Source organism: Mobula hypostoma, chromosome 22 (genome assembly GCF_963921235.1).
Source record: "Mobula hypostoma chromosome 22, sMobHyp1.1, whole genome shotgun sequence".
Taxonomy (NCBI): Eukaryota; Metazoa; Chordata; class Chondrichthyes; order Myliobatiformes; family Myliobatidae; genus Mobula; species Mobula hypostoma.
Genome location: NC_086118.1, coordinates 49,877,904 through 49,902,936, shown reverse-complemented (window position 1 = coordinate 49,902,936; position 25,033 = coordinate 49,877,904). Strand labels below are relative to the sequence as shown.

General features: G+C 43.7%; 1 protein-coding gene across 1 annotated transcript in view; it reads right to left on the bottom strand.

Annotated features, from left to right (window-relative positions):
- chmp6b (charged multivesicular body protein 6b) overlaps window positions 1-17,250 on the bottom strand; it is a 38,898-nt gene extending 21,648 nt beyond the window's left edge. The window contains exon 1 of the mRNA XM_063030533.1: window positions 17,050-17,250. Coding sequence (XP_062886603.1) covers window positions 17,050-17,112 — 63 coding nt within the window. The 5' untranslated portion in view covers window positions 17,113-17,250. The remainder of the gene's footprint in view (window positions 1-17,049) is intronic.
- Between the last annotated feature and the right edge of the window lie 7,783 nt (window positions 17,251-25,033).

Here is a 25,033-nt window from a genome sequence, read left to right as displayed (position 1 = left end):
GTGGATGAACCAGGAAATTCAGTTTGCTGAGGATGAGAACTTTATACAAGTCGTCCAGGTATGACCGACGGAAGGCTATTTTAAGAGTGAAAAAAAAAACAATTCCAATTGAAATTAGAAATGGAATTGGAAGCTCATCAGCTCTGGCAGGGTTTGCAGGCCATTACTTCCTACAAGGCAGATCATAGAAACATAGAAAAACCTACAGCACAATACAGGCCCTTCGGCCCACAATGCTGTGCCGAACATGTACTTACTTTAGAAATTACCCAGGGTTACCCATAGTCCTCTATTTTTATAAGCTCCATGCACCTATCTAAAAGTGTCTTATCGTATCCACCTCCACTACTGTTGCTGGCAGCCCATTCCACGCAGTCATCACTCTCTGCGTAAAAAACTTATTCCTGTATCTACTTCCAAGTACCTTAAAACTGTGCCCTTGCATGTTAGCCATGAATCCTAACATGATGAGTGGCTTAGATGCTTCGCTCCCAGGTCAACTCAATGACTTTTATTGATGCTTTTAAAGGGAGAATAAAAATACACCTGTGCAAATCCCTGAAGTATCTGGTGACTCTGTCATCTCTGTCTTGGAGGCCGACATCAAAACATCTCTCAAGATGGTGAACCTTCACAAGGAGTCAGGCCCTGATAGTGTAAACTGAACACACACCAGTCCTCATCAGGGGATCAGCCGTGGAAAGGGCGAGCAGTTTCAAGTTCCTGAGTGTCAATATATCCTGGGCCCTACATATTGATGCAATTACAATGAAGGTACGACAGTGGGTGTACTTCATTTGGAGTTAAAGGAGGAGACTTGCAAATTTCCTCGGCTGTACCGTGGAGAGCATTCTAGCTGGTTGCATCACCATCACCCTCTACTGGTATGGAGGGGCCACTGCAATCTGCAGTAATAAACTCAGACAGCTCCATCATGAGCATCAGCCTCCCCAGCACTGAGGACACCTTCAAAAGGTGATGTCTCATAAAGGCAGCATCCATCATTAAGGATCCTCTTCACCCACCCAAAGCAGGCCGGCTTCTCATTGCTACCATCAAGGAGGAGATAAAGGAGCCTGAAGATACGCACTCACCATTTCAGGAACAGCTTCTTCCCTTCTGCCATCAGATTTCTGAATGAACAACATACCCATGAATACTACCTTACTATCTCTTTTTGCAATACTCCTATTTGATTTAATTCATATATATAAATATATGAGTGTGGGTGTATATGTATGTGTATATATACACACACACATATATACATACACACACTTATTGTAATTTCTAGTTGCTTAAAATGATCTATTGCAATGTACTACTGCCACAGAACAACAAATTTCATAATAAATGCCAGTGAAAATAAACCTGATTTTGCTTGTTTCTCAAAGCCATTTGAAAGCTGAGTAGGCCAGTGTGGGCAATAGCATCCCCCAGTGGTGGACAAATATATAGTTTAAATTGGATTTTCTTCTAACTCCAACTTCAAAAGGTCAAATTAATTATCAAATAGACAATAGACAATAGGTGCAGGAGTAGGCCATTCGGCCCTTTGAGCCAGCACCACCATTCACTGTGATCATGGCTGATCATCCACAATCAGTATCCAGTTTCTGCCTTATCCCCATAACCTTTGATTCCGCTATCTTTAAGAGCTCTATCCATCTCTTTCTTGAAAGCATCCAGAGACTTGGCCTCCACAGCCTTCTGGGGCAGAGCATTCCATATATCCACCACCCTCTAGGTGAAAAAGTTTTTCCTCAATTCCATTCTAAATGGTCTACCTCTTATTCTTAAACTGTGGCCTCTGGTTCTGGACTCACCCATCAGCGGGAACATGCTTCCTGCCTCCAGCGTGTCCAATCCCTTAATAATCTTATATGTTTCAATAAGATCCCCTCTCAGTCTTCTAAATTTCAGAGAATACAAGCCCAGTCGCGCCAATCTTTCGACATATGACAGTCCCGCCATCCCGGGAATTAACCTTGTGAACCTACGCTGCACTCCCTCAATAGCAAGAATGTCCTTCCTCAAATTTGGAGACCAAAACTGCACACAGTACTCCAGGTGTGATCTCACCAGGGCCCTGTACAGCTGCAGAAGGACCTCTGCTCTTATACTCAATTCCCCTTGTTATGAAGGCCAGCATGCCATTACTTTTCTTCACTGCCTGCTGTACTTGATTACATGCTTTCAGTGACTGATGTACAAGAACACCTAGATCTCGTTGTACTTCCCCAACTTGACTCCATTTAGATAATAATCTGCCTTCCTGTGCTTGCCACCAAAGTGGATAACCTCACATTTATCCACATTAAACTGCATCTGCCATGCATCTGCCCACTCACCCAGCCTGTCCAAGTCACCCTGCATTCTCATAACATCCTCCTCACATTTCACACTGCCACCCAGCTTTGTGTCATCGGCAAATTTGCTAATGTTACTTTTAATTCCCTCATCTAAATCATTTATATTGTAAACAGCTGCAGTCCCAGCACTGAACCCTGCAGTACCCCACCTGCCATTCCGAAAGGGACCCGTTAATCGCTACTCTTTGTTTTCTGTCAGCCAGCCAATTTTCAATCCATGTCAGTACTCGGCCCCCAATACACTAATCTCCTATGTGGGACTTTATCAAAGGCTTTCCGAAAGTCCAGGTACACTACATCCACTGGCTCTCCCTTGTCCATTTTCATAGTTACATCCTCAAAAAATTCCAGAAGATTAGTCAAGCATGATTTCCCCTTCGTAAATCCATGCTGACTCGGACCAATCCTGTTACTACTGTCCAGATGTGTTGTAATTTCATCTTTTATAATTGATTTCAGCATCTTTCCCACCACCAACGTCAGGCTAATCGGTCTATAATTCCCTGTTTTCTCTCCTCCTCCCTTCTTGAAGAGAGGGACAACATTAGCCACCCTCCAATCCACAGGAGCTGATCCTGAATCTATAGAACATTGGAAAATGATTACCAATGCGTCCACGATTTCTAAAGCCACCTTCTTAAGTACCCTGGGATGCAGACCATCAGGTCCCGGGGACTAATCGGCCTTCAGACCCAACCGCCTATCCAACACCATTTCCTGCCTAATATATATTTCCTTCAATTCATCCATTACCCTAGGTCCTTTGGCTACTATTACATCTGGGAGAATGTTTGTGTCTTTCCTAGTGAAGACAGATCCAAAGTACCTGTTCAACTTGTCTGCCATTTCCTTGTTCCCCATAATAAATTCACCCGCTTCTGTCTTCAAGGGCCCAATTTTGGTCTTAACTATTTTTTCCTTTTCACATACCTAAAGAAGCTTTTACTATCCTCCTTTATATTCTTGGCTAGTTTACCTTCATACCTCATTTTTTCTCCCGTATTGCCTTTTTAGTTACCTTCTGTTGCTCTTTAAAAGTTTCCCAATCCTCCGGCTTCCCACTCGTCTTTGCTATGTTATACTTCTTCTCTTTTATTTTATACTGTCCATTACTTCCCTTGCCAGCCACGGCCTCCCCTTACTCCCCTTAGGATCTTTCTTCCTCTTTGGAATGAACTGATCCTGCACATTCCGCAATATTCCCAGAAACACTTGCCATTGCTGTTCCACTGTCATCCCTGCTAGGGTATTGTTCCATTGAACTTTGGCCAGCTCCTCCCTCATAGCACCATAGTTCCCTTTGTTCAACTGTAATACTGACACTTCCGAGTTTCCCTTCTCCCTCTCAAATTGCAGATTAAAACTTATCATATTATGGTCAAAGTATGTATATGCCACCATTTACTCTCTTGAGATTCATTTTCATGCAGACATTCACAGTAAAACAAAGAAATACATTTGAATCTTTATTTAAAAAAACTACAGACAAGTGAAGATTGAGAAATAGCCAATGTGCCAAACACAAATTGGGCAAATAAAAATTAAGTAATAAAAATACTGAGAACATAAGTTGCAGAGTCCTTGAAAGCAAGTCCATAAATTGTGGAATCAGTTCAGAGCTGAAAATTTTAAGCACAAAACAAGAGTAAATGTGACAATACTATATTAAAAAATAAACCACAGATTTCATATTGTTCAAGAACATATACTAACCAGCAATGAAAATGGAACTATATATCATATTGTAAGTTTCACCACAGTTGTGCAATTTATACTATTCTGGTTACATCTGATGAAAGATGTGATTCCACCGGAGAGTGCTCTGATTTTGAGTTTGTTGTCGCAAGTGGAAGATAGAAGCCAAGAGGCAAGACTGGCCCAGAAAGGGTTATTTTTTTTAAACAGAGGTGGCTGAGGGGAAAGTTAATGAGATGTTCAAAATAAGAGTAAATAGGAAGAACCGATTTCCATGAACAAGATATAGTTTCAATATAATCCGGTAGAAGACACAAAGGTTGGGGGTGTTGTGGACAGTGTGGAGGGCTGTCAGATGTTACAGCGAGACATCGATGGGATGCAAAACTGGGCTGAGAAGTGGCAGATGGAGTTCAACCCAGATAAGTGTAAGGTGGTTCATTTTGATAGGTCAAATATGATGGCAGAATATAGTATTAATGGTAAGACTTTTGGCAGTGTGGAGGATCAGAGGGTCTTGAGGTCCAAGTCCATAGGACACTCAAAGCTACTGCACAGATTGACTCTGTGGTTAAGAAGGCATACGATGCATTGGCCTTCATCAACCATGGGATTGAGTTTAAGAGCTGAGAGGTAATGTTACAGCTACATAGGACCCTGGTCAGACCCCACTTGGAGTACTGTGCTCAGTTCTGGTCACCTCACTACAGGAAGGATGTGGAAACCATAGAAAGGGTGCAGAGGAGATTTACAAGGATGTTGCCTGGATTGGGAAGCATGCCTTATAAGAATAGGTTGAGTGAACTCGGCCTTCTCTCCTTGGAGCGATGGAGGATGAGAGGTGACCTGATAGAGGTGTATAAGATGATGAGAGGCATTGATCATGTGGATAGTCAGAGGCTTTTTCTCAGGGCTGAAATGGCTAACACGAGAGGGCATAGTTTTAAGGTACCTGGAAGTAGGTACAGAAGAGATGTCGGGTAAGTTTTAACGCAGAGTGGTGAGTGCATGGAATGGGCTGCTGGCAATGGTGGTGGAGGCAGATACTATAGGGTCTTTAAAGAGACTCCTGGATAGGTAAATGGAGCTTCAAAAAATAGAGGGCTATGGGTAACCCTAGGTAATTTCTAAAGTACATGTTCGGCACAGCATTGTGGGCTGAAGGGCCTGTATTGTGCTGTAGGTTTTTTATGTTTCTAAGAATTAGAAAGGAGAGGAGAAAGAAACCTCAGTCCCAAGAGATAGTAGGGGTTTGAAACTAACTGATGGAAAAAGGCTGCAAAGGCAGAAACACATGTTAAATTTGAAATGTACTAAGGACATGCGCTTTAAGGGCCAAGACCTCATTTCTATGGACCTGGAGCTGGAAGGTGGGAGTGGGCTAGGTAGCACTTTCCTAAACTAGTACGGGAAGAATGGACTCAAATAGTACCATTCTACAATGCAGATTTTCTACTATTGTTGGGAAAGGTGAGAGAGCTTTTAAAGGAAACTGATAGATATTAACCTAAGGAAGTGGTGTTGAAGTTACATAAGATGTCAGTGAAGCCAAATTTGGAGTCTTGTGTGCAGTTCTGGTTACCTATCTACAGGAAAGATATCAATAAGACTGAAGAATTTACAAGGATGTTGCCAGGACTTGAGAACTTAAGTTATAGGTTAGGACTATTTCCTAGAGCAGGGGTTCCCATTCTGAGGTCCATGGACCCCCTGCTTAATGGTATTGGTCCATGGCATAAAAAGGTTGGGAAGCCCTGCCCTAGAATGTCTTCCCTGGAATGAAAGAAGATTTGATAAAGATGTTCAAAATTATGAGTTCATGGGGTAAGGGTGAAAGGTAAAATATTTAAGGAAAACTTGAGGATTGTGACAATAGGTGATTTTAGCTCTCAGCATGTTGACTGCCATACTATAAAAGGGCTAGATGGTATAGTTGTCAAGTGTGCTCAGGGAAGCATCCTTTATCAGTACATAGAGGTTCTAACTAAAGAGTGCCATACTCAATCTCCTATTAGGGAATGAGAAATGGCAGATGACAGAAGTTTGTGTCGGGGAACACTTTGCACCTAGTGATCATAATACCCTAGTTTCAAGATAATTATGGAAAAGGATAGATCTGGCCCTCTGGCTAAGATTCTAAACTGGAGAAAGGCCATTTTTGCTGGTACCAGAAAGGATCAGACAAGTGTGGATTGGGGCACGTTGTTTTCTGGCAGATGTACTTCAAAAGTGAAATTTTGAGAGTACAGAGTTTGCATGTTCCTCTCAGAATAAAGGCAAGGATAACACGTTTAGGGAACTTGTTTTTCAAGAGACATTGAGGTTCTGGTTAAGAAAAAGGTGGTGTATTGCAGGTATCAGCAGGATGGGGCAAATTAAGTACTTGAGTAGAAGAAATGCAAGAGACACTTAAGAAAAATCAGGAGGGCTAAAAGAAGGCATGAGGTCGCTCTAGCAGGTGAAGGAGAATCCAGGGTTTCTACAATTAAGAGCCTCTACTACAGACAAGAGCAGTGTCTCAATGCCTTCCACCTTCGCAGCCTGAGACGCATCTTGGACATCATGTGGACCGACCGAGTCACCAACAATGAGGTCCTGGCCCGCGCCCAGATACCCAGCCTCTTCACCCTGCCCCAACAACACTGTCTCCGCTGGCTGGGCCACATACATCGCATGTCAGACGGGAGGATCCGGGAAGACCTGCTGTACGGGGAACTGGCCTCCGGCAAGGGAGCACAAGGACAGCCCCCATCTTCGTTTCAAAGACGTTTGCAAGAGAGACATGAAGTCACTGAAAATGAACGTCAAGAGGTGGAAGGACATCGCAAGCAATCGCTCTCACTGGAGGCTGGAACTACGCAGTGGTCTAAAAAAGGAGAAGAGAAGCTGAGGCTTGCTGTTGAAGAAAAGTGCACTCGTCGGAAAAACAGCACCAAGACAACACTGGAGGACGGTGCCTTCAAGTGCAGTCGCTGCAGCCGAGACTGTCACTCCCGTGTGGGCCTCTACAGCCACAACAGACGCTGCTCTAACACAGACTGAAGCAAGACTTTCCAGGCGCAGATCCACGGTCTCGCGAGACTAACGGATGCCACCTAAGGATTAAGAGCAAAAGGATAGGAAGGCTTCAATTATATCAGTGCCTAAGAATGCAGTAACCTGCCTAAAGGACTATCATCCAGTAGCACTTATATCCACTGTGATGAAGTGCTTTGAGAGATTGGTAATAAAACCCTGTCTGAGAAGTGACTTGAATCCGCTCCAATTTGCCTACCGTCACAACAGGTCAACAGGAAATGCCATTCCATTGGCTCTTCATTCAACTCTGGAACATCTGGACAATAAAGATGCTCTTCATTGTCTACAGCTCTACATTCAATACTATCATCCCCTCAAAACTAATCAATAAGGTCCAAGGCCTATCACCCCTCAACCATCAGGCTCTTGGGCCAGAGGGAGTAACTTCAATTGTCCCATCACTGAACTGTTCCCATAATCTATGGACTCACTTTCAAGTACTTTTCATCTCATGTTTCCAATATTGTTTATTGATTGTTATATTTTGGGGTTTTTAATTGCATTTGCACAGCCTTTTGCACATATTGGTTGTTTGTCTGTCTTGTTATGTGCAGTTTTTTGTTGATTCTAGAGATATAAAGGAAGATTTTGGTACATTGGCTTCATAAATTGGAGAAAGGTGAAATTCCAATATCCCTTGAAAACCATGGCTCTCTCAAACTTTTAACCTTACAGGTGGTGCGGATGTGGACTAAGCTGCCAGAGGAAGTGGTGGATGTGGGTTAGACTGCAACACTTAAGAAAAGTTTGGACAAGTACATGGATGGGAAAGGTATGGAAGGCTATGGTCCAGTGGAGGCCAATGGGACTAGGCAAAATAATAGTTTGGCCCAAACTAGATGGGTAGAAGGGCCTGTTCCTGTGCTATCGTGCCTATAAAAAGTATCTCCCCCCCCCGCCCCCGAAGTTTTCATGTTTTATAACACTGAATCACAGTGGATTTTATTTGGGTTTTTTTTACACTGATCAACAGAAAAAGGCTCTTCCTTTCAGATTGCATGGGGGATCGGGAGTGAACAGCCCATTTCAAGTCCTGCCACAAATTTTCAATTGGATTGAGGTCTGGACTCTGACTTGGCCACTCCAGGACATTAACTTCATTATTTTTAAGCCATTCCTGTGTAGCTTTGGCTTTACGCTTGGGTCATCGTCTTGCTGGAAAAAAAATCTTCTCCCAAGATGCAGTTCCCTTGCAAACAGCATCAAGTTTTCCTCCAGGATTTTCCTGTATTTTGCTGCATTCATTTTACCCTCTACCTTCACAAGCCTTCCGGGGCCTGCTGCAATGAAGCATCCCCACAGCATGATGCAGCCACCACCATGCTTCGTGGTAGGGATAGTGTGTCTTTGATGATGTGTTATATAAGACTTTGGTAAGGCCAAGCACTGTGTGCAGTTCTGGCCACCTAATTACAGGAAAGAGAGTAATATGATTGGAAGAGTGAATTTACATTTACAGAAAATACTTACAAGGACTTGAATACCTGAGTTACAAGGAAAGGTTGAATAGACTAGGACCAAAGTCCCCTCCAATTTTTCTTGTTTCAGATGTGCGAACCATCCATTGTTCTGAGCAAGAAGTTTTTACACGTCTGAAACCTGCACAAATTTAATTTATAAAAGAAAATTCCAGCTGCGTGGCAACAAAGGCTCTGCAGCTACACAGCTTTAGAGGAAACAGCAGCTAGAACTTTATTCCCCAAGCACAGGAGAATGAAAGGATATCTTATAGAGATATACAAAATGATGAGGGGTATAGGTGGAGACTTCTTCCACTGAGGTTGGGTGAGACTAGAACTAGAGGACATAGGTAAAGGAAAAGTGAAATATTTAAGGGGAAATCTGAGAGGCTTCTTCACACAGAGGGTAGTGCAAGCATGAAATTATCTTAATATTACAGATTATCTGAATGGTGGCCGATTAGGAAAAGAAGAGGTGCAACGAGACCTGGGTGTCATTATACACTAGTCATTGAAAGTGGGCGTGCAGGTACAGCAGGCGGTGAAAAAGGCGAATGGTATGCTGGCATTCTTAGCAAGAGGATTCAAGTACAGGAGCAGGGAGGTTCTACTGCAGTTGTACAAGGCCTTGGTGAGACCATACCTGGAGTATTGTGTGCAGTTTTGGTCCCCTAATCTGAGGAAAGACATTCTTGCCATAGAGGGAGTACAAAGAAGGTTCACCAGATTGATTCCTGGGATGGCAGGACTTTCATATGATGAAAGACTGGATTGACTAGGCTTATACTCACTGGAATTTAGAAGATTAAGGGGGGATCTTACTGAAACGTATAAAATTCCAAAGCGATTGGACAGGCTAGATGCAGGAAGATTGTTCCCTATGTTGGGGAAGTCCAGAACAAGGGGTCACAGTTTGAGGATAAAGGGGAAGCCTTTTAGGACCGAGATGAGGAAAAACTTCTTCACACAGAGAGTGGTGAATCTGTGGAATTCTCTGCCACAGGAAACAGTTGAGGCCAGTTCATTGGCTGTAATTAAGAAGGAGTTAGATATGGCCCTTGCAGCTAAAGGGATCAGGGGGTATGGAGGGAAGGCTGGTACAGGGTTCTGAGTTGGATGATCAGCCATGATCATACTGAATGGCGGTGCAGGCTCGAAGGGCCAAATGGCCTACTCCTGCACCTATTTTCTATGTTTCTATGAAATGAGCTGCCAGCGGAAGTGGTAGAAGAGGGTCTGACTGCAACCTTTAAGAGTTGTTTGGATACATGGACATGGACATGGAAAGCTCTGGTCCAGGTGCTGGTTGATGGGTCTAGGCAGAATAACAGTTCAGCACAATGGCCAAAAAGACCACTTTCTGTGCTGCCGTGCTCTATGACCCTGTCTTTTGGCCTAAAGAAATTCTTCCTCATCTCTGTTCGAAAGGGATATCTTTTTATTCTGAGGTTATATGCTCTGGTTCTATACTCTCCCAGTACTGAAAATGTCCTTTCTACATCCAATCAGCCCTGTCAATATTCATTCCAAGGGTTAGCAATTTGTTGTCAGGGAACATAATACCATTCTAACTCTGCACATCAGATCATTCAAAGCAAGTATTTCACTCCATAGACAGTTCTTACCAGAGAAACTAGTCTGAACAGCTTGCTTTACTTGAACAAAAAAGAACATGAACTCTGTACTTCTCAGTCTTAACTTGTTGTTTCCATATATAAAAATGATGACTCAAAATTTATTTGGCTCTGGTGCACAGACAGCCCTGCAAAAGACAGTCAGCAATTTCTTTTTTCTTGCCGTCAAATTGAAACAGGCTGTGCAATCTTTTGCAACACTGGGTCTGGCAACATCTACAAAGGGAAATAGACAGTTGATAGTTCGGGTCAAGACTCTTTATCCGTGCAATATGTGGATGCTGTCGAAATATCCATCAGAAAACAACTACAATAATTAGATCAGAACCCTTCCTCAAAACACACAAGCAGAACTACCACTGCAGCCTATAGAGCTGATCAGTTGTCCAATGACAACTGCGGGCTACCAGTTACACAGCCGTAATGAAATGAAGTTTGGTCAACCACATTGTCAGTTCATCCATGTTAACTAGACAGTCCAATTTGGGATTGAATATTAACATAATACTTGATTGCAAGCATCTCAGTTCTTTACCTTGGTAAGTGAACTTGGGCTTTGCAGAATTCTCAGCCAAAAAATGTCCAGACAGAAATAATGGCTTCTTGTAGGAAATAGAACACCTACTCCTTTCCCCACTGCTTCCAACAATTACTCGAGTTAAACATCCAATGCTGGGGAACGGTGGGACAAGGATGCAATTTCCCCCTATAGGTATATTAACACACAAACAACAAGGGATGGGCAGGGATTTTCTGTCCTCATGCAAAAAAGAAGAGTGCATTCAGCTTGCCAACTAACATGTCTGAACAAACACAGGTGAAGAGGGAGCCAGCCACCCTCAAAATTAATTTTGGGAACAGATGAAAGCAAAAGCATTCAAATGTTTATCTTACTCGTTGTACGTTGCACCCATTTTAAAGTAATGGGTGTTCTGTAATCTCATGGTCCAAAGGGTCTGTGCTGTTCTAAATGTTACTCTTCTTGCATTAAGCCCACTGTTCCATCTATTTCTCCTTTTCCAGAAATAAATTCCTTTCATAAACTGTGTATGGACTTTGGTAAGAACTTGCATTTGCTTACTGTGACCAAATTTTCTCTAACCTTTTCTTTAATGTATATAAATCACTGTTTTTGAATTAAAAATAAACATTTAAACGCGCTCTAGTTCAATGCAAATTACTGGTGATCCATGTGTAAACAAGAACATTTCATAAAATAGAGGGGCTGAATGTTTATCACAAACAAGAAAAATTCTGCAGATGCTGGAAATCCGAGCAACGCACACAAAATGCTGGAGGAACTCAGCAGACCAGGCAGTATCTATGGAAAAAAGTACAGTCGACATTTTGGGCCTAAACCTTTGCGGCAGAATGCTTATTCCTGCTTTTATTTCTTCTTATATTAGGAAATAACATACTGCCCCATTACATGAGTGGATTTCAGTACAAAGAGCATGTTGCTTCAATTACACAAAGCCCCACTGAGACCACATCTGGAACATAATGTGCAAACCTGCTCTCCCTATCAGAAGAAAGGCATAGAAAGAGGAACTCAGAAAAGATTCCTAGGCTGGAAAGTTCATTGTACATGTGATCAGGCACATCAGCCAGTACTTGGTGAGGTTTGGACAAATGAGAGATAATCTCATTGAAATATACTAAATGCTTAGGGATTTGACAAAGCAGTTAATTGTTATTTTCCCTAACTGGGATGTCTAGAACCAGAATTCAGAGTTTCAAAATAAGGGGTCAGCCATTCAGGATGAATGATTTCTTTACAGAGGGAAGTGAATCTTTGAAATTCTGTACCCAGTAGAGCTGTGGTCATTCACTCACTAAATATATTCAAGACACAGACAGATTTCTAAAAGTGGAATTGAAGAATTATGGGATTAGTGCAGGTAAGTGGATCTGAGATAAGAGACTGGCCATGATCTCACTGAATTTACTCAACACAAGCGGCTGAATGTCCTACTCCCATTTCTACTTAAGCTCTGAGCATTGGAGAGGACATGATCATTAGACAATTATTTTCCAGGATGTGTGTCATATCAACGAAATCATCCTTAAGACTTTCTACTTCAACATCCTTATTCACACATTTCTTTTGTCTAACAATGCTCAACTAAGCAGAGCAGGAAGATAAATAACAGATGTAAACAAAACCATTAGATTAATGTTTCAGGTTGATGACCTTTCACCGATAACCTTTCCCATGGCTAAGATACACTGCAATAACAAAAAAGGGTCAGGGCCAATAGCTCTGTAATAGTGAGAGTATATTTATAATTAATTGTGAATAAAGAAACTGAACTAAAATTCTTGGGCTTTAACATCAGGTCACATTGGAAATAACTGAGCCTTTACATCAAGTGAAGGAGGAACAATCTGGGAATCACATGCAGATCTCTACAGATGTAGCGTGAAGAACATTCTAACTGGCTGCATCACTGTGTGGAATTGGGGGTAGGGTGTGTACAGGATCAAAATAACCCACAGAAAGTTGAAACCTTCAGGCTCTTGAACCAGTGAAGATAACTTCACTCAACCCATCACTGAAATGTTCCCACAACCAATGGGCTCACTTTCAAGAACTCTTCATCTCATGTTCTCAATATTTAGTGTTTATTATTTTCTCAGTATCTGCACAGTCTTATCTTTTGCACATTAGTTTTTTCTGTTTGTCCTGCTGGGCGTGGTCTTTCAGTGATTCTATTATGTTTCTTGGGCATTTATTTACTTATTTATTGGTGCACTGTGCGGGGTAGGCCCTTCTGACCCTTCGAGCCGCACTACCCAGCAATCCCCCGATTTAACCCTAGCCCAATCAAGAGACAATTTACAATGACCAATTAACCAATCAACCTGTCTGTCTTTGGACTGTGGGAAGAATGTGGAGCACCTGGAGGAAACCCCCACGGTCACGGAGAGAACGTACGAACTCCTTACAGGCAGCGGTAGGAATTCAACTTGGGCCGCTGGTACTGAACTGTGTATGCCCACAAGAAAATGAATATCAGGGTAGTGTATGGTGACATATCTGAACTTTGATTGAAATTATTTACTTTGAACTTTTGAGATGGTGAGATAGTACTACAAAAATTTGATGTTAAATTTGAAGTTCAAGGACAAAGGATATTTGAGAATGGGAAACTTGAAGGATTAGACAACAAAAGTATGGAGCCGAGCAGATGAGTGGCAGAGTTCATGAAGGTGAAAATCGCACAATATGAAAAATGCTGATGTAAATGTAAATGGGAACGTCTGGAGGTGGCATTGATGGCTTGTTAGTGGTAGGAATCAGAGTCATAGAGCACAGAATCAGGACCTTCGCTCCATCTTGTCCATGCTGACCAGGGCAAATTGTGTCTAGCTTGATAAGTTTTTTTAAAATAATGGGAGTTCAGAAAGAGAACACAATTGATGCAGTGTACATAAACATACGGAAAGCATTTGCGTAAGTATACAAAATAAACTTTTTAATCAAGGTTGCAGCACCAGGAATAAAAAAAGGGCTGTAGTAGCAGAGATAGGAAAGAAAGTAAAACTATTAGTGATAGGTTGCTTTTTGTGTTGGAAACAAAGTGCAGTTTGAGGGTGACCTGGGGGTTGGTCTAATCTACTTTGAAGACTTTGATGCATAGGATACAATTTTCCGAATTTTCAGATAATAAGAAAAAAAAACTTGGAGGCACTGCAAGCCCCAAGACGGGTGACATTGAGCTTCAAGAAGACAAAGCCACGCTGTTGGAACCGGCACTTGAGGAGCTGACAGATGAAGATTAGTGCTGAGAAATGGAAAGTTTTACATTACAGCGGGAAGAATGACACAGTGGAGAAAATTCCAAAAGAAATACAGGAATAGAAAGATGAAGAGTGGACTGAGAGACAATTCAGAAAAAAGCTTGAGTTCGAGTCCTAACACTAAAGGAAGGACATGATTGCACAAGAGATGTTTCAGAGGTCTTTCTTATTTAGTTAGCTTGCTTGCTAGCTAGCAATGCGGTGCAGAGCGGGCCCTTCTGACCCCAGCAACCAACCTCACAACCCCAATTAACCCTTACAAGACAATTTCCAATGACCAATTCCAATTCCAATGGTATGTCTTTGGACTGTGGGAGGAAACCACAGCACCAGGGGAAAACTCACACATTCCACGGCATTGACCAGTATTATTGTCTGGGATGGGCTAGTTCAGTTATGCAGAGGCTGTACAAGATGGGCTTGATTTTTCTAAGAGTACAGGAAGCTGGGCAGAGGGGCTGGCTTGAACGAAGTGTACTAAATTATAAAAGGCACAGGGTACTGTGATACAAAACTACTGCACAGAAAGGCTCTTCAGCCTATCTAGAGTGTGCCAAACTATTATGCAAGTTATTAGATTTTTTTTTCACTAAAGTCCACCAAGAAAGTTTTGAAAGGACTTTATCAATTAAATTTATTTTTACTTGTTAGCAGACAAATGGATTAATAATTTAATGTGCTATAAAACCATAAGATATAGGAGCACAATTATGCCACTTAACCCATCCAGTCCGTTCTGCTATTTCATTATAGCTGATCAATTCTCTCTCTCAACCCCAATTTACTGCCTTCTCCCCATATCCCTTCATGCCCTGATTAATCAAGAATCTATCGATCTCTGCCTTAAATATACCCAATGACTTGGCCTCCACACTTGCCTATGGCAATTAGTTCCTCAGATTACTACTCTCTGGCTAAAGAAATTCCTCTTCATCTCCATTCCAATAGGATGACCCTCTATTCTGAGACTGTGTGCTCTGTGCAGATGTTTCCCTGACAAATTTCCATGAAACAACTAGAAAAGAACATTTTTCCCCCCAAAACAGAAGTTTTTAAAAACTTGAAGGCTTTGGTTTATGGTAAGGGATAGAAAATTTAGATATGATCCTGAGAGAATATTTTTCTCAGCTGAAGAAAGGCTGAAATCAGGGACACGCCGCTCAAGGGAGCGGTGGAAGCAAGGACTTGCCCAAGAGTTGAGTAATTATTCACAATCTATGTGGATCAGAAATAACATCTCCACCTCGCTGACAATCAACACTGGCGCACCTCAGGGGTATGTACTTAGCCCTCTGCTTTAGTCTCTCTACACCCAGGACTGTGTGACTAGGCACAGCTCAAATGCCATCTATGAATTTGCAGAAGATACAACCATTGTTGGAAAGAAGAGGGTGTACAGGAGGGAAATATTTCAGCTTAAGTGGCATCATAGCAACAATCTTGCACTCAACATCAGTATGAACAAAGAGCTGAACATGGACTTCAGAAAGGGTAAGACGAGGGAACACACATCAGTCCTCATAGAGGGCTCAGAAGTGGGAAGAGTGAACAATTTCAAGTTTCTGGGTGTCAGTATCTCTGAGGATTTAGCCCGGGCCCAGCAAATTGATGCAGCTACAAAGGCGGCGTGATAGCAGCCATATTTCATCGGGAGTTTATAGAAACATAGAAAACCTACAGCATAATACAGGCCCTTCGGCCCACAAAGCTGTGCTGAACATGTCCTTACCTTAGAAATTACCTAGGGTTACCCATAGCCCTCTACTTTTCTAAGCTCCATGTACCTATCCAGGAGTCTCTTAAAAGACCCTATCGTATCAACTTGAGGACATTTGGTATGTCACTCGCACATTTCTCCAGACGTACCATGTACAGCATTCTAACTGGCTGAATCACTGTTTGGTATGGGGAGGGGCTACTGCACAGGATTGAAGTAAGCTGCATGCAATTATAAACATAGGCAGCTCCATGGTGGACACCAGCCTCCATAAGTATCCAAGACATCTTCAACAGCAAGGCCTCAAAAAGGCAGCGTCCATCAGTAAGAACTGTCACCCAGGACATGCCCTCTTCTCATTGCTATCATCAGGTAGGAGGTACAGAAGCTGAAGGCACACACTCAATGATTCAGGACCAGCTTCTTCCCCTCTGCCATCCGATTCCTGAGTGGACTTTGCACACATGTATTGCAATTCAGTTTTTTTCTGTTACTGTATTATGTATCGCATTGTACTGTTGCTGCAAAATTAACAAATTTCACGACAAATGCCAGTGATATTAAACCTGATTCTGACATTTGAATTGCCAAGATACATTAAGTTACAGACCAAATGCTCGAACATACGAATAGATTAGATGAAAAACAAATGAGTGATTGCTGGAATCGGAAACAACAACAGAAATATGGCAAGAACTCAGCAAGTCGAGCAACATCTGTGGAAAGAGAAACCAGTTAATGTTTCTGATCAGAAGTCTTTCATCAGAACTGGTTTCACTTTCCATTCATGCTGCTGCTTACTGGCCCTGTTCTTCCGGCATTTGTCTAACTACGGTATAAATGCAGGCTGTATGACTACAATAAAATTAAAATACAGGGTGGTGGAAGCAGATTTAACTAGTGCATTAAATTGCAGGGGAATCTGCAGGGCAGTTCAGAAAGATTGACAGGGCTAGTTTTACATAGAATCGGTGACTCAATGGGCCAAATAATTCGTAAACCGCGCTGTGATGCCAAAATAGCTGTAGGGAGCTGAGGAACGATAGTCAAGCATAATGGCAAGACCCTCAGTCAGCAAATGCCTGAGAGGGGCTAGAGCGGGGACAGGGGGACCCGGCGGCCTGGGGGGAGAGGGCCGAAGCACCCGGTGGTGTGCGCCCTTACTCTCCTACAATCACCGTCCCCTGCAGTCCGGAGAAGGGCCGTCTTCCCACCCCACCCCGGTGCGATCCGATCCCCTCCCGTCCCGTCCCGTCCCGCGCCGACCCCCAGCCTTCCATCCCACTCACCAGCACGGCCTTATCTTGCTCGGTCACTCGGGACCGCTTCTTCTTGCTGAACAAGTTTCCCATTTGCGCTGCCTCGGTCCGGGCCCGGCCACATTCCCGTCCCAAGGAGAGCAACCACCCGCTCAGCTCCGGCTGGGAAACGTCCCCAAACGCCCGGAGGCCCGGCCCAGGCCGCGCCGTCCCCCTGGTAACCACGCCCGGGCTCCACCTACGGGGAGCTGCCAAGGACAAGGCGTACGGCGCGCCGTCAGTTCGAAATCCTGCGTCTACTCCAGCAAAGGATTAATTCATTGATCAAGATTCGATACATTAATAAAAATAACAATATTTTTGCAGCTATGGGTCACTTTTTTAAGAAATAACGGGATGGACTGCGAGTGGGAACAATTGCACAACACTTTACTTTTGTGTCATTTGATTTTGCTATGGAAATGACAGTAAATCGTCTTTGGATCAGCCATGAAGAAATGGGGGAGTAGCCTCAACGGGCCAAATGGCCTAATTCTGCTCCTACATCCTATGGTGGACTTTAGAGATGGGCACATGGATGTTAGAAAAAATGGAGGGTTATGTGAGAGGGAAGGGTTAGATTGTTCCTGGAGTAGGTTAAAAGGCTAGCCCAACACTGTGGGCCGAAGGGTCTGTACTGTGCTGTACTGCTCTATGCTTAAGTGGACAAACAAATCACATGGGATTACATAGAAATGTATCACAAACGTAGGCTTTTCAGTACAACCATCCCATGCCTGTTTGTGCTCCAGTCCAATATAAGCAGGGGTTCCCAACCTTTTTTTTCTGCCAAGGAGCCCTACCGTTATCCAAGGGATTGTGTACCCCAGGTTGGGAACCCATGCATCCAGTGCCCTCTCTCACATATGCTTATCCAGCCCTCCCTCAAATGCAACAATGCTTTTCACAGCAACCACTTCTTGCCGTGAGAGCAAGTTGCACGTTCTCCAAAAGACATAGGAACAGAATTAGGCCAATCAGCCCATCGAGGCCGCTCCGCCATTCCATCGCAGCTGATTTATTATCCCTCTCAACTCCATTCTCATGCCTTCTCTCTGTAACCTTTGATGCCCTTACTAATCAAGAACCTATCAACCGCCACTTTAAATATACCCAATTGTTGTGTCTGTACAACTACATATCAAATAAATAAAGGCACACACTCTGAGGTGAAGTTAACATGCACAGTATATTCACTTTGCAGAGAAAGCAACAAATCAATTCGCCTGTGTAAGTTATCAGTCAATGATTAGTGCTAAGGGGAGTCACTGTGCTGCAAGAAATAGATCCATACATCACACTTCCTCTCCCATTAGATTATTGTATCATAAGCTGTATTTGTAACAAAACATACAATTTCCCTTTAACAAACCATATTCAAATAACATGCCTACACAATACAGTAACAGTGTTTTCAGTTGATTTTTCTCTTTTTAAGTAACAATCCGTAACTAACTTCGCTATACCAGTCTTTTGGGTGGCGCTGTTTCTTTCAAGATGGCGCCTCTAGACCTGTGGAGTGGCATCAGGTTTGGCAGGTGTCTTGTCAAAGTCAACCTTCTCTGTTGCAGGTGTCACTTTGCTGTTGGTAACATGACCATCACCGAGAGGTAAGTCCGGTGGCTGGAATGTGTCCTTCTTGTTGGATGCAGTCGACGCAGGTGTGTTCTTTGGCTGAGCATCCAGTATCTGGTCCACATGATGTCTCCATGTCTCATCTCCAACATCCACTGTGTCCATCAGTGGTCCAGTTCTTGTAGCTACCCTACTGGGTGTCCATGACTTCTCAGTAATCACGCTCTAGGACTTTAGATTAGATTAGATTAGATTATGAGGACACGCAGTCCTTTTTTTATTGTCATTCAGTAATGCATGCATTAAGAAATGATACAATGTTTTTCCAGAATGATATCACAGAAACACATGACAACCTGACTTAAAAACTAACAAAAACCACATAATTAGATTATGAAGACACACAGTCCTCTTTTATTGTCATTTAGTAATGCATGCATTAAGAAATGATACAATATTTCCTCCGGTGTGATATCACAAAACACAGGACAGACCAAGACTGAAAAAAACTAACCAAAAACACATAATTATAACATATAGTTACAACAGTGCACAACAATACCGTAATTTGATAAGAACAGACCATGGCACGGTAAAAGTCTCAAAGTCTCTCGAAAGTTCCATCATCTCACGCAGACAGTAAACCTCCAACTTGCCGATGCAGCATCCTGGAAGCACCCGACCACAGTCCGACTCCGAGTCTGTCCAAAAACTCCGAGCCTCCAACCAGCTCTCCAACACCGAGCACCGAGCACCATCTCTGCTGAGTGCTTCGACCCCGGCCCCGGCAACAGGCAGTAGGCAATAGGCAAAGCCGAGGATTTGGGGCCTTCGTCTCCGGAGATTCTCGATCGCACAGTAGCAGCGGCAGCGAAGCAGGCATTTCAGAAGTTTCTCCAGATGTTCCTCCGTGCTTCTCATGGCTGTCTCCATCAAATCCGGACTGTGCACGGCCCCCTAGTTACACATATGATATTCATTTGGAATGGCCACGCATACTGTGCCGCACAGCCATCTTCTCCTCCCTCCTCAACTTCCTGTCCAACCTCAAAACTCCTGGCAGCTGGCTGAACTGTTTATCCTGCACTTCCCACTGTAGATCTGGTTTCAGGAGGTCTATGTGAGATCTCAAATTCCTGTTCCTGAGCAACATTTCAGGTGTTTGATTTGTTGTCGCATGAACAAAGCTCCGATACATGAAAAGGAAGTTGTCCACCTTGTGCTGCAGAGAAATGTCCTCCTTGCCCATCGCTTTAATGGACTTCTTGAAGGTTTAGATAAACCTTTCAGCTAACCCATTCATTGCTGGGTGGTGAGGAGCTGTCTTGAAATGTCTGATGGCATTTTTCTTCATGAACAGTCTGAACTCTTTTGACGAGTATTGTGGTCTGTTGTCGCTCACTGTTGGTTCTGGTAAGCCACTTTTGGAAAAGGTAGTCCTCAGAGTGGGAACAGTCTGTTCTGATGTGGTTGACTTCATTGGTATGATCTCAGGCCTCTTCGACTGAGCATCCACAGCAATCAGAAACCTGGAGTCCATGAATGGCCCAGCAAAGTCAACATACACTCTTCGCCATGGTAAAAATGGCCACTCTCATGGGTGTAAAGTTGCCAGTGGGGGTGCATTTTGAATTTTGTGGCATCCTGAACAGCTTTGGGTCAAGCCTTCAATCTGTCTATCTATTCCCAGCTACCACACGTAGCTCTGGCAAGAATCTTAACCATGACTGTGTACCCAGGTGTCCTGCATGTCCGATACTCTGGTGCGCAGGTTAGAGGGAATCACAACACAACACCCACACATCAGGGCCCTTTGACATGCAGACAGCTGGCCTCGTCTCACTCAGACCTCTGGTAGGATTACCATGAGCTGGCTATCCTTGCACGGCGATTTCATAGGCTTTTGACAATGTTGGGTCATTCCTTCTTTCTCTTGTATTTGTTACTGGTAGCTGGTCCACCAAAACTGTGTGGAATACCTCTACTGGGTCACAGAATGAAGACTTTTCTTCTTCAGTTACTAACAGTGGAAGACATGACAAGCCGTCAGCGTTGCAGTGTTATTTGGTACCCTTGAATGCTATGTCATAGGAGTGGGCTCCTAGGAAAAGTGCCCAACATTGCAGCCAGGTAGCAGACAGGAATTCCCTTCCTGGGGTTAAAAATAGACACAAGGGGCTGGGGGTCTATCACCAGAGTAAGCTTTTGTCTGTAGAGGTAGTGATGGAACTTCTTTACTTCCCTAAGGGCCTCTCGGACGGTCTGTGCGTAGTTGCATTCTGCACTTGTCAGTGATCTTAAAGCAAATGCAACTGGGCGTTCAGATCCATCTTTCGTAGTGTGCGACAAAACTGCTCCAATGCCATAAGGGGATGCATCGCACACCAGTCTGATGGGCAGCGACGGGTCATAACGGGTGAGCAGTTTATCAGATGTTATTAGTCTCTTTGTTTCCTTGAATGCTCTTTCACATCTTTCCGATCATGCCTATTTTTCTCCTGTCTGTTACAGTGTGTTCAATGGATGCAGCACTGTAGCAGGGCTTGGGAAAAACTGATGGTAGTAGTTTACAGTGTTGGCACATGGTCAAGTGGTTAAGGCGTCGATCTAGTGATCTGAAGGTTGCTAGTTCGAGCCTCAGCTGAGGCAGCGTGTTGTGTCCTTGAGCAAGGCACTTAACCACACATTGCTCTGCGATGACACCGGTGTCAAGCTGTATCGGCCCTAGTGCCCCTCCCTTGCACAACATCGATGGCATGGAGAGGGGAGGCTTGCAGCATGGGCAACTGCCGGTCTTCCATACAACCTTGCCCAGGCCTGCGCCCTGGAAACCTTCCAAGGTGCAAATCCATGGTCTCACGAGACTAACGGATGCCTATTAAGTTTACAGGCCCAAGGGTGACCTGAGTTGTGACACATTTTCCAGTTTTGGTGCCTGCAACACTGCTTCAGTCTTCTCTTGTGTCTTATGTAAGTCATGCTTGTTAGTGACATGTACACAATATGCAACTTCATTCTTGAAAACTCACATTTCTCTCTCTTTGCACACAGACCATACTCACTCAGCCTGTTGAGCACTTTTATCAAGCTTCTGGAGGTGCTCGTCATTATTCTTGCCAGTCACGATGATGTCAGCAAGGTAACATTGTGTTCCTGGGATACCTTGGAGCACTCAATCCATTGCTCTCTGCCAAATTCCTGCAGCTGATGTGACGCCAAAGACGAGACAGTTATACTTGAACAGTCCCTTGTGAGTGTTGATTGTGAGGAACTTCCTGCTTGACTCCTCAATCTCAATTTGCAGATAGGCTTGTGACAAGTCAATCTTCGAAAACCTTGCCCCGCCTGCCAAAGTTGCAAAAGTGTCTTCTCTTCGTGGCAGGGGATACTGCATGGTACGCAGCACCGGGTGGATACACACTTCGAAGTCCCTGCATATGTGAACAGCTCCAAACGATCACCGGGACAATGGGCATGACTCAATTGCTCCACTCAAACTTGAAGAGAATGCCAGATGCCTCCAGGCTCTGCAGGTCATAGTGCGTAAGGCACTGGGCACACTTTATAGTTCCTTGGTGTAGCTGCTTCATTCAGTTCAATTCTGGCACTCATGCCTTTGAGTTTACCAATAACCTTCTCAAACACCTTCTCATTAGTATTTAGCAGCTGTGACTAGAGCTACCATTATGGCTGCAGTTGCCTGTTGTTGACACTTTGACTGAGGGCTTTGATTGTGTGCCAGTCTAGTTGAATTTTTCTCAACCATTCATGTTTGAAAAGTGCTGGCTGTCCACTTTTCAACACATAAAGCTCTAACTGCTAAGTTTTGCCTCCGTATGTCATATTCGCTTTCAGCTCGCCTTTGGGAGACACTTTTACACCCGTGTAGGTCCTTAGAATCACCGAGGTCTTTTCTAAAGGTAGCTTAGAAAACCGTCTGATATAGTCAGCCTCTGAAATGACAGGCAAGCTGACCCTGTATCCAGCTCCATTTTCAGTTTTACACCAGACACATCTGCTGTGATCCATATCATTTTGTGATCTACTTCAGTAATGCTATTCAGTTCTTCTCCGTGGATTGTCACCTTGTCACGGTGGAGAAGCTTGTGTGGTCCTGTGATCTCGAGAGCGATGCCGTCTGGAGCTATGCTCCTGGTAGGGTCACCCATGGCAGTAAGGTCAAGGGTGAGGTCCCTGACAAAGAACAATCCAACCAAGACCTCAACGGTGGAACAGGCGGACAAAGTTACTTCGAACTCAACGGCTGTGAGGGTGGATGAAGGCTGCAACAAATCCATCAGCTCCAATCGTCGTGGTTTCCATGCCATTGGAATCAGTTGGTTGATTTGTGAAGTATCGTGTGCTTCTTGGAGTGCAACATCAAGTACACATTAAACAAATACACGCACAGGTGTCTTTGCTCTGTGGGCCACTTCTTCAGAATGAACACCACCATCCTTGACCTCGAGCGATAGCCACGACGATGGGCTATACAGTTCTAGGCATGACAGTTCACCTTTGTCAGACTCTGTTGTCTGATTCAGTTTCACATTCAGTCACTTTATGTATTTGTTTAGTTTTGTGTTTGAAACTTTTCACTCTGTGTGTTTTTTCTTTTTAGTTGTGCTTTTTTTCTCACTTGCCAACCCTCCCAAAATGACCTTCTCTGTGACACTTTCTGCAAACTTTTTCCAGTGGTGGAGGTGGATATGATAGGGTCTTTTAAGAGACCTTTGGATAGGTACATGGAGCTTAGAAAAATAGAGGGCTATAGGTAAGCCTCGTAATTTCTAAGGTAGGGACATGTTCGGCACAACTTTGTGGGCCAAAGGGCCTGTATTGTGCTGTAGGTTTTCTATGTTTCTATGTTAAGTCTTCAATGGTGGAGAGGCTCGTGTCCATATTGGAGCTGGCTGAGTTCACAGCCCTCAGCAGTTATTTCCAATCCTGTACAATGGCCCTTCCATGCCTGACGGTGATAGACAATAGACAATAGGTGCAGGAGTAGGCCATTCGGCCCTTCGAGCCAGCACCGCCATTCACTGTGATCATGGCTGATCATCCACAATCAGTACCCCGTTCCTGCCTTCTCCCCATATCCCTTCACTCCGCTATCATTAAGAGCTCTATCTAACTCTTTCCTGAAAGCATTCAGAGAATTGGCCTCCACTGCCTTCTGAGGCAGAGCATTCCACAGATCCACAACTCTCTGGGTGAAAAAGTTTTTCCTCAACTCCGTTCTAAATGGCCTACCCCTTATTCTCAAATTGTAGCCTCTGGTTCTGGACTCCCCCAACATCGGGAACATGTTTCCTGCCTCTAGCATGTCCAATCCCTTAATAATCTTAAATGTTTCAATCAGATCCCCTCTCAGCCTTCTAAATTCCAGTGTATACAAGCCTAGTCACTCCAATCTTTCAACATATGATAGTCCTGCCATCCCGGGAATTAACCTCGTGAACCTACGCTGCACTCCCTCAATAGCAAGAATGTCCTTCCTCAAATTTGGAGAACAAAACTGTACACAATACTCCAAGAGTGGTCTCACCAGGGCCCTGTACAACTGCAGAAGGACCTCTTTGCTCCTATACTCAACTCCCCTTGTTATGGCCAACATGCCTTTAGCTTTCTTCGTTGCCTGCTGTACCTGCATGCTTACTTTCAGTGACTGATGTACAAGGACACCTAGATCTTGTTGTATTTCCCCTTTTCCTAACTTGACACCATTCAAATAGTGAATCTGACTTCCGGTTCTTGCCACCAAAGTGGATAACCTCACATTTTTTCACATTAATCTGCATCTGCCCACTCACCCAACCTGTCCAAGTCATCCTGTATTATCTCGACATCCTCTGCACATTTCACACCGCCATCCAGCTTTGTGTCATCTGTAAATTTGCTAATGTTACTTTTAATCCCTTCATCTAAATCATTAATGTATATTATAAATAGCTGGGGTCCCAGCACTGAGCCTTGCGGTACCCCACTAGTCACTGCCTGCCATTCTGAAAGGGACCCGTTAATCCCTACTCTTTGTTTCCTGTCTGCCAACTAATTTTCTATCCATGTCAGTACCCTACCCCCAATACCATGTGCTCTAATTTTGCCCACTAATCTCCTATGTGGGACCTTATCAAAGGCTTTCTGGAAGTCCAGGTACAGTACATCCACTGGCTTTCCCTTGTCCATTTTCATAGTTACATCCTCAAAAAATTCCAGAAGATTAGTCAAGCACGATTTCCCCTTCATAAATCCATACTGACTTGGACCAATCCTGTTACTACTATCCAGATGTGTCGTAATTTCATCTTTTATAATTGACTCCAGCATCTTCCCCACCAGATGTCAGGCTGACTGGTATATAATTCCCTGTTTTCTCTCTCCCTCCTTTCTGAAAAAG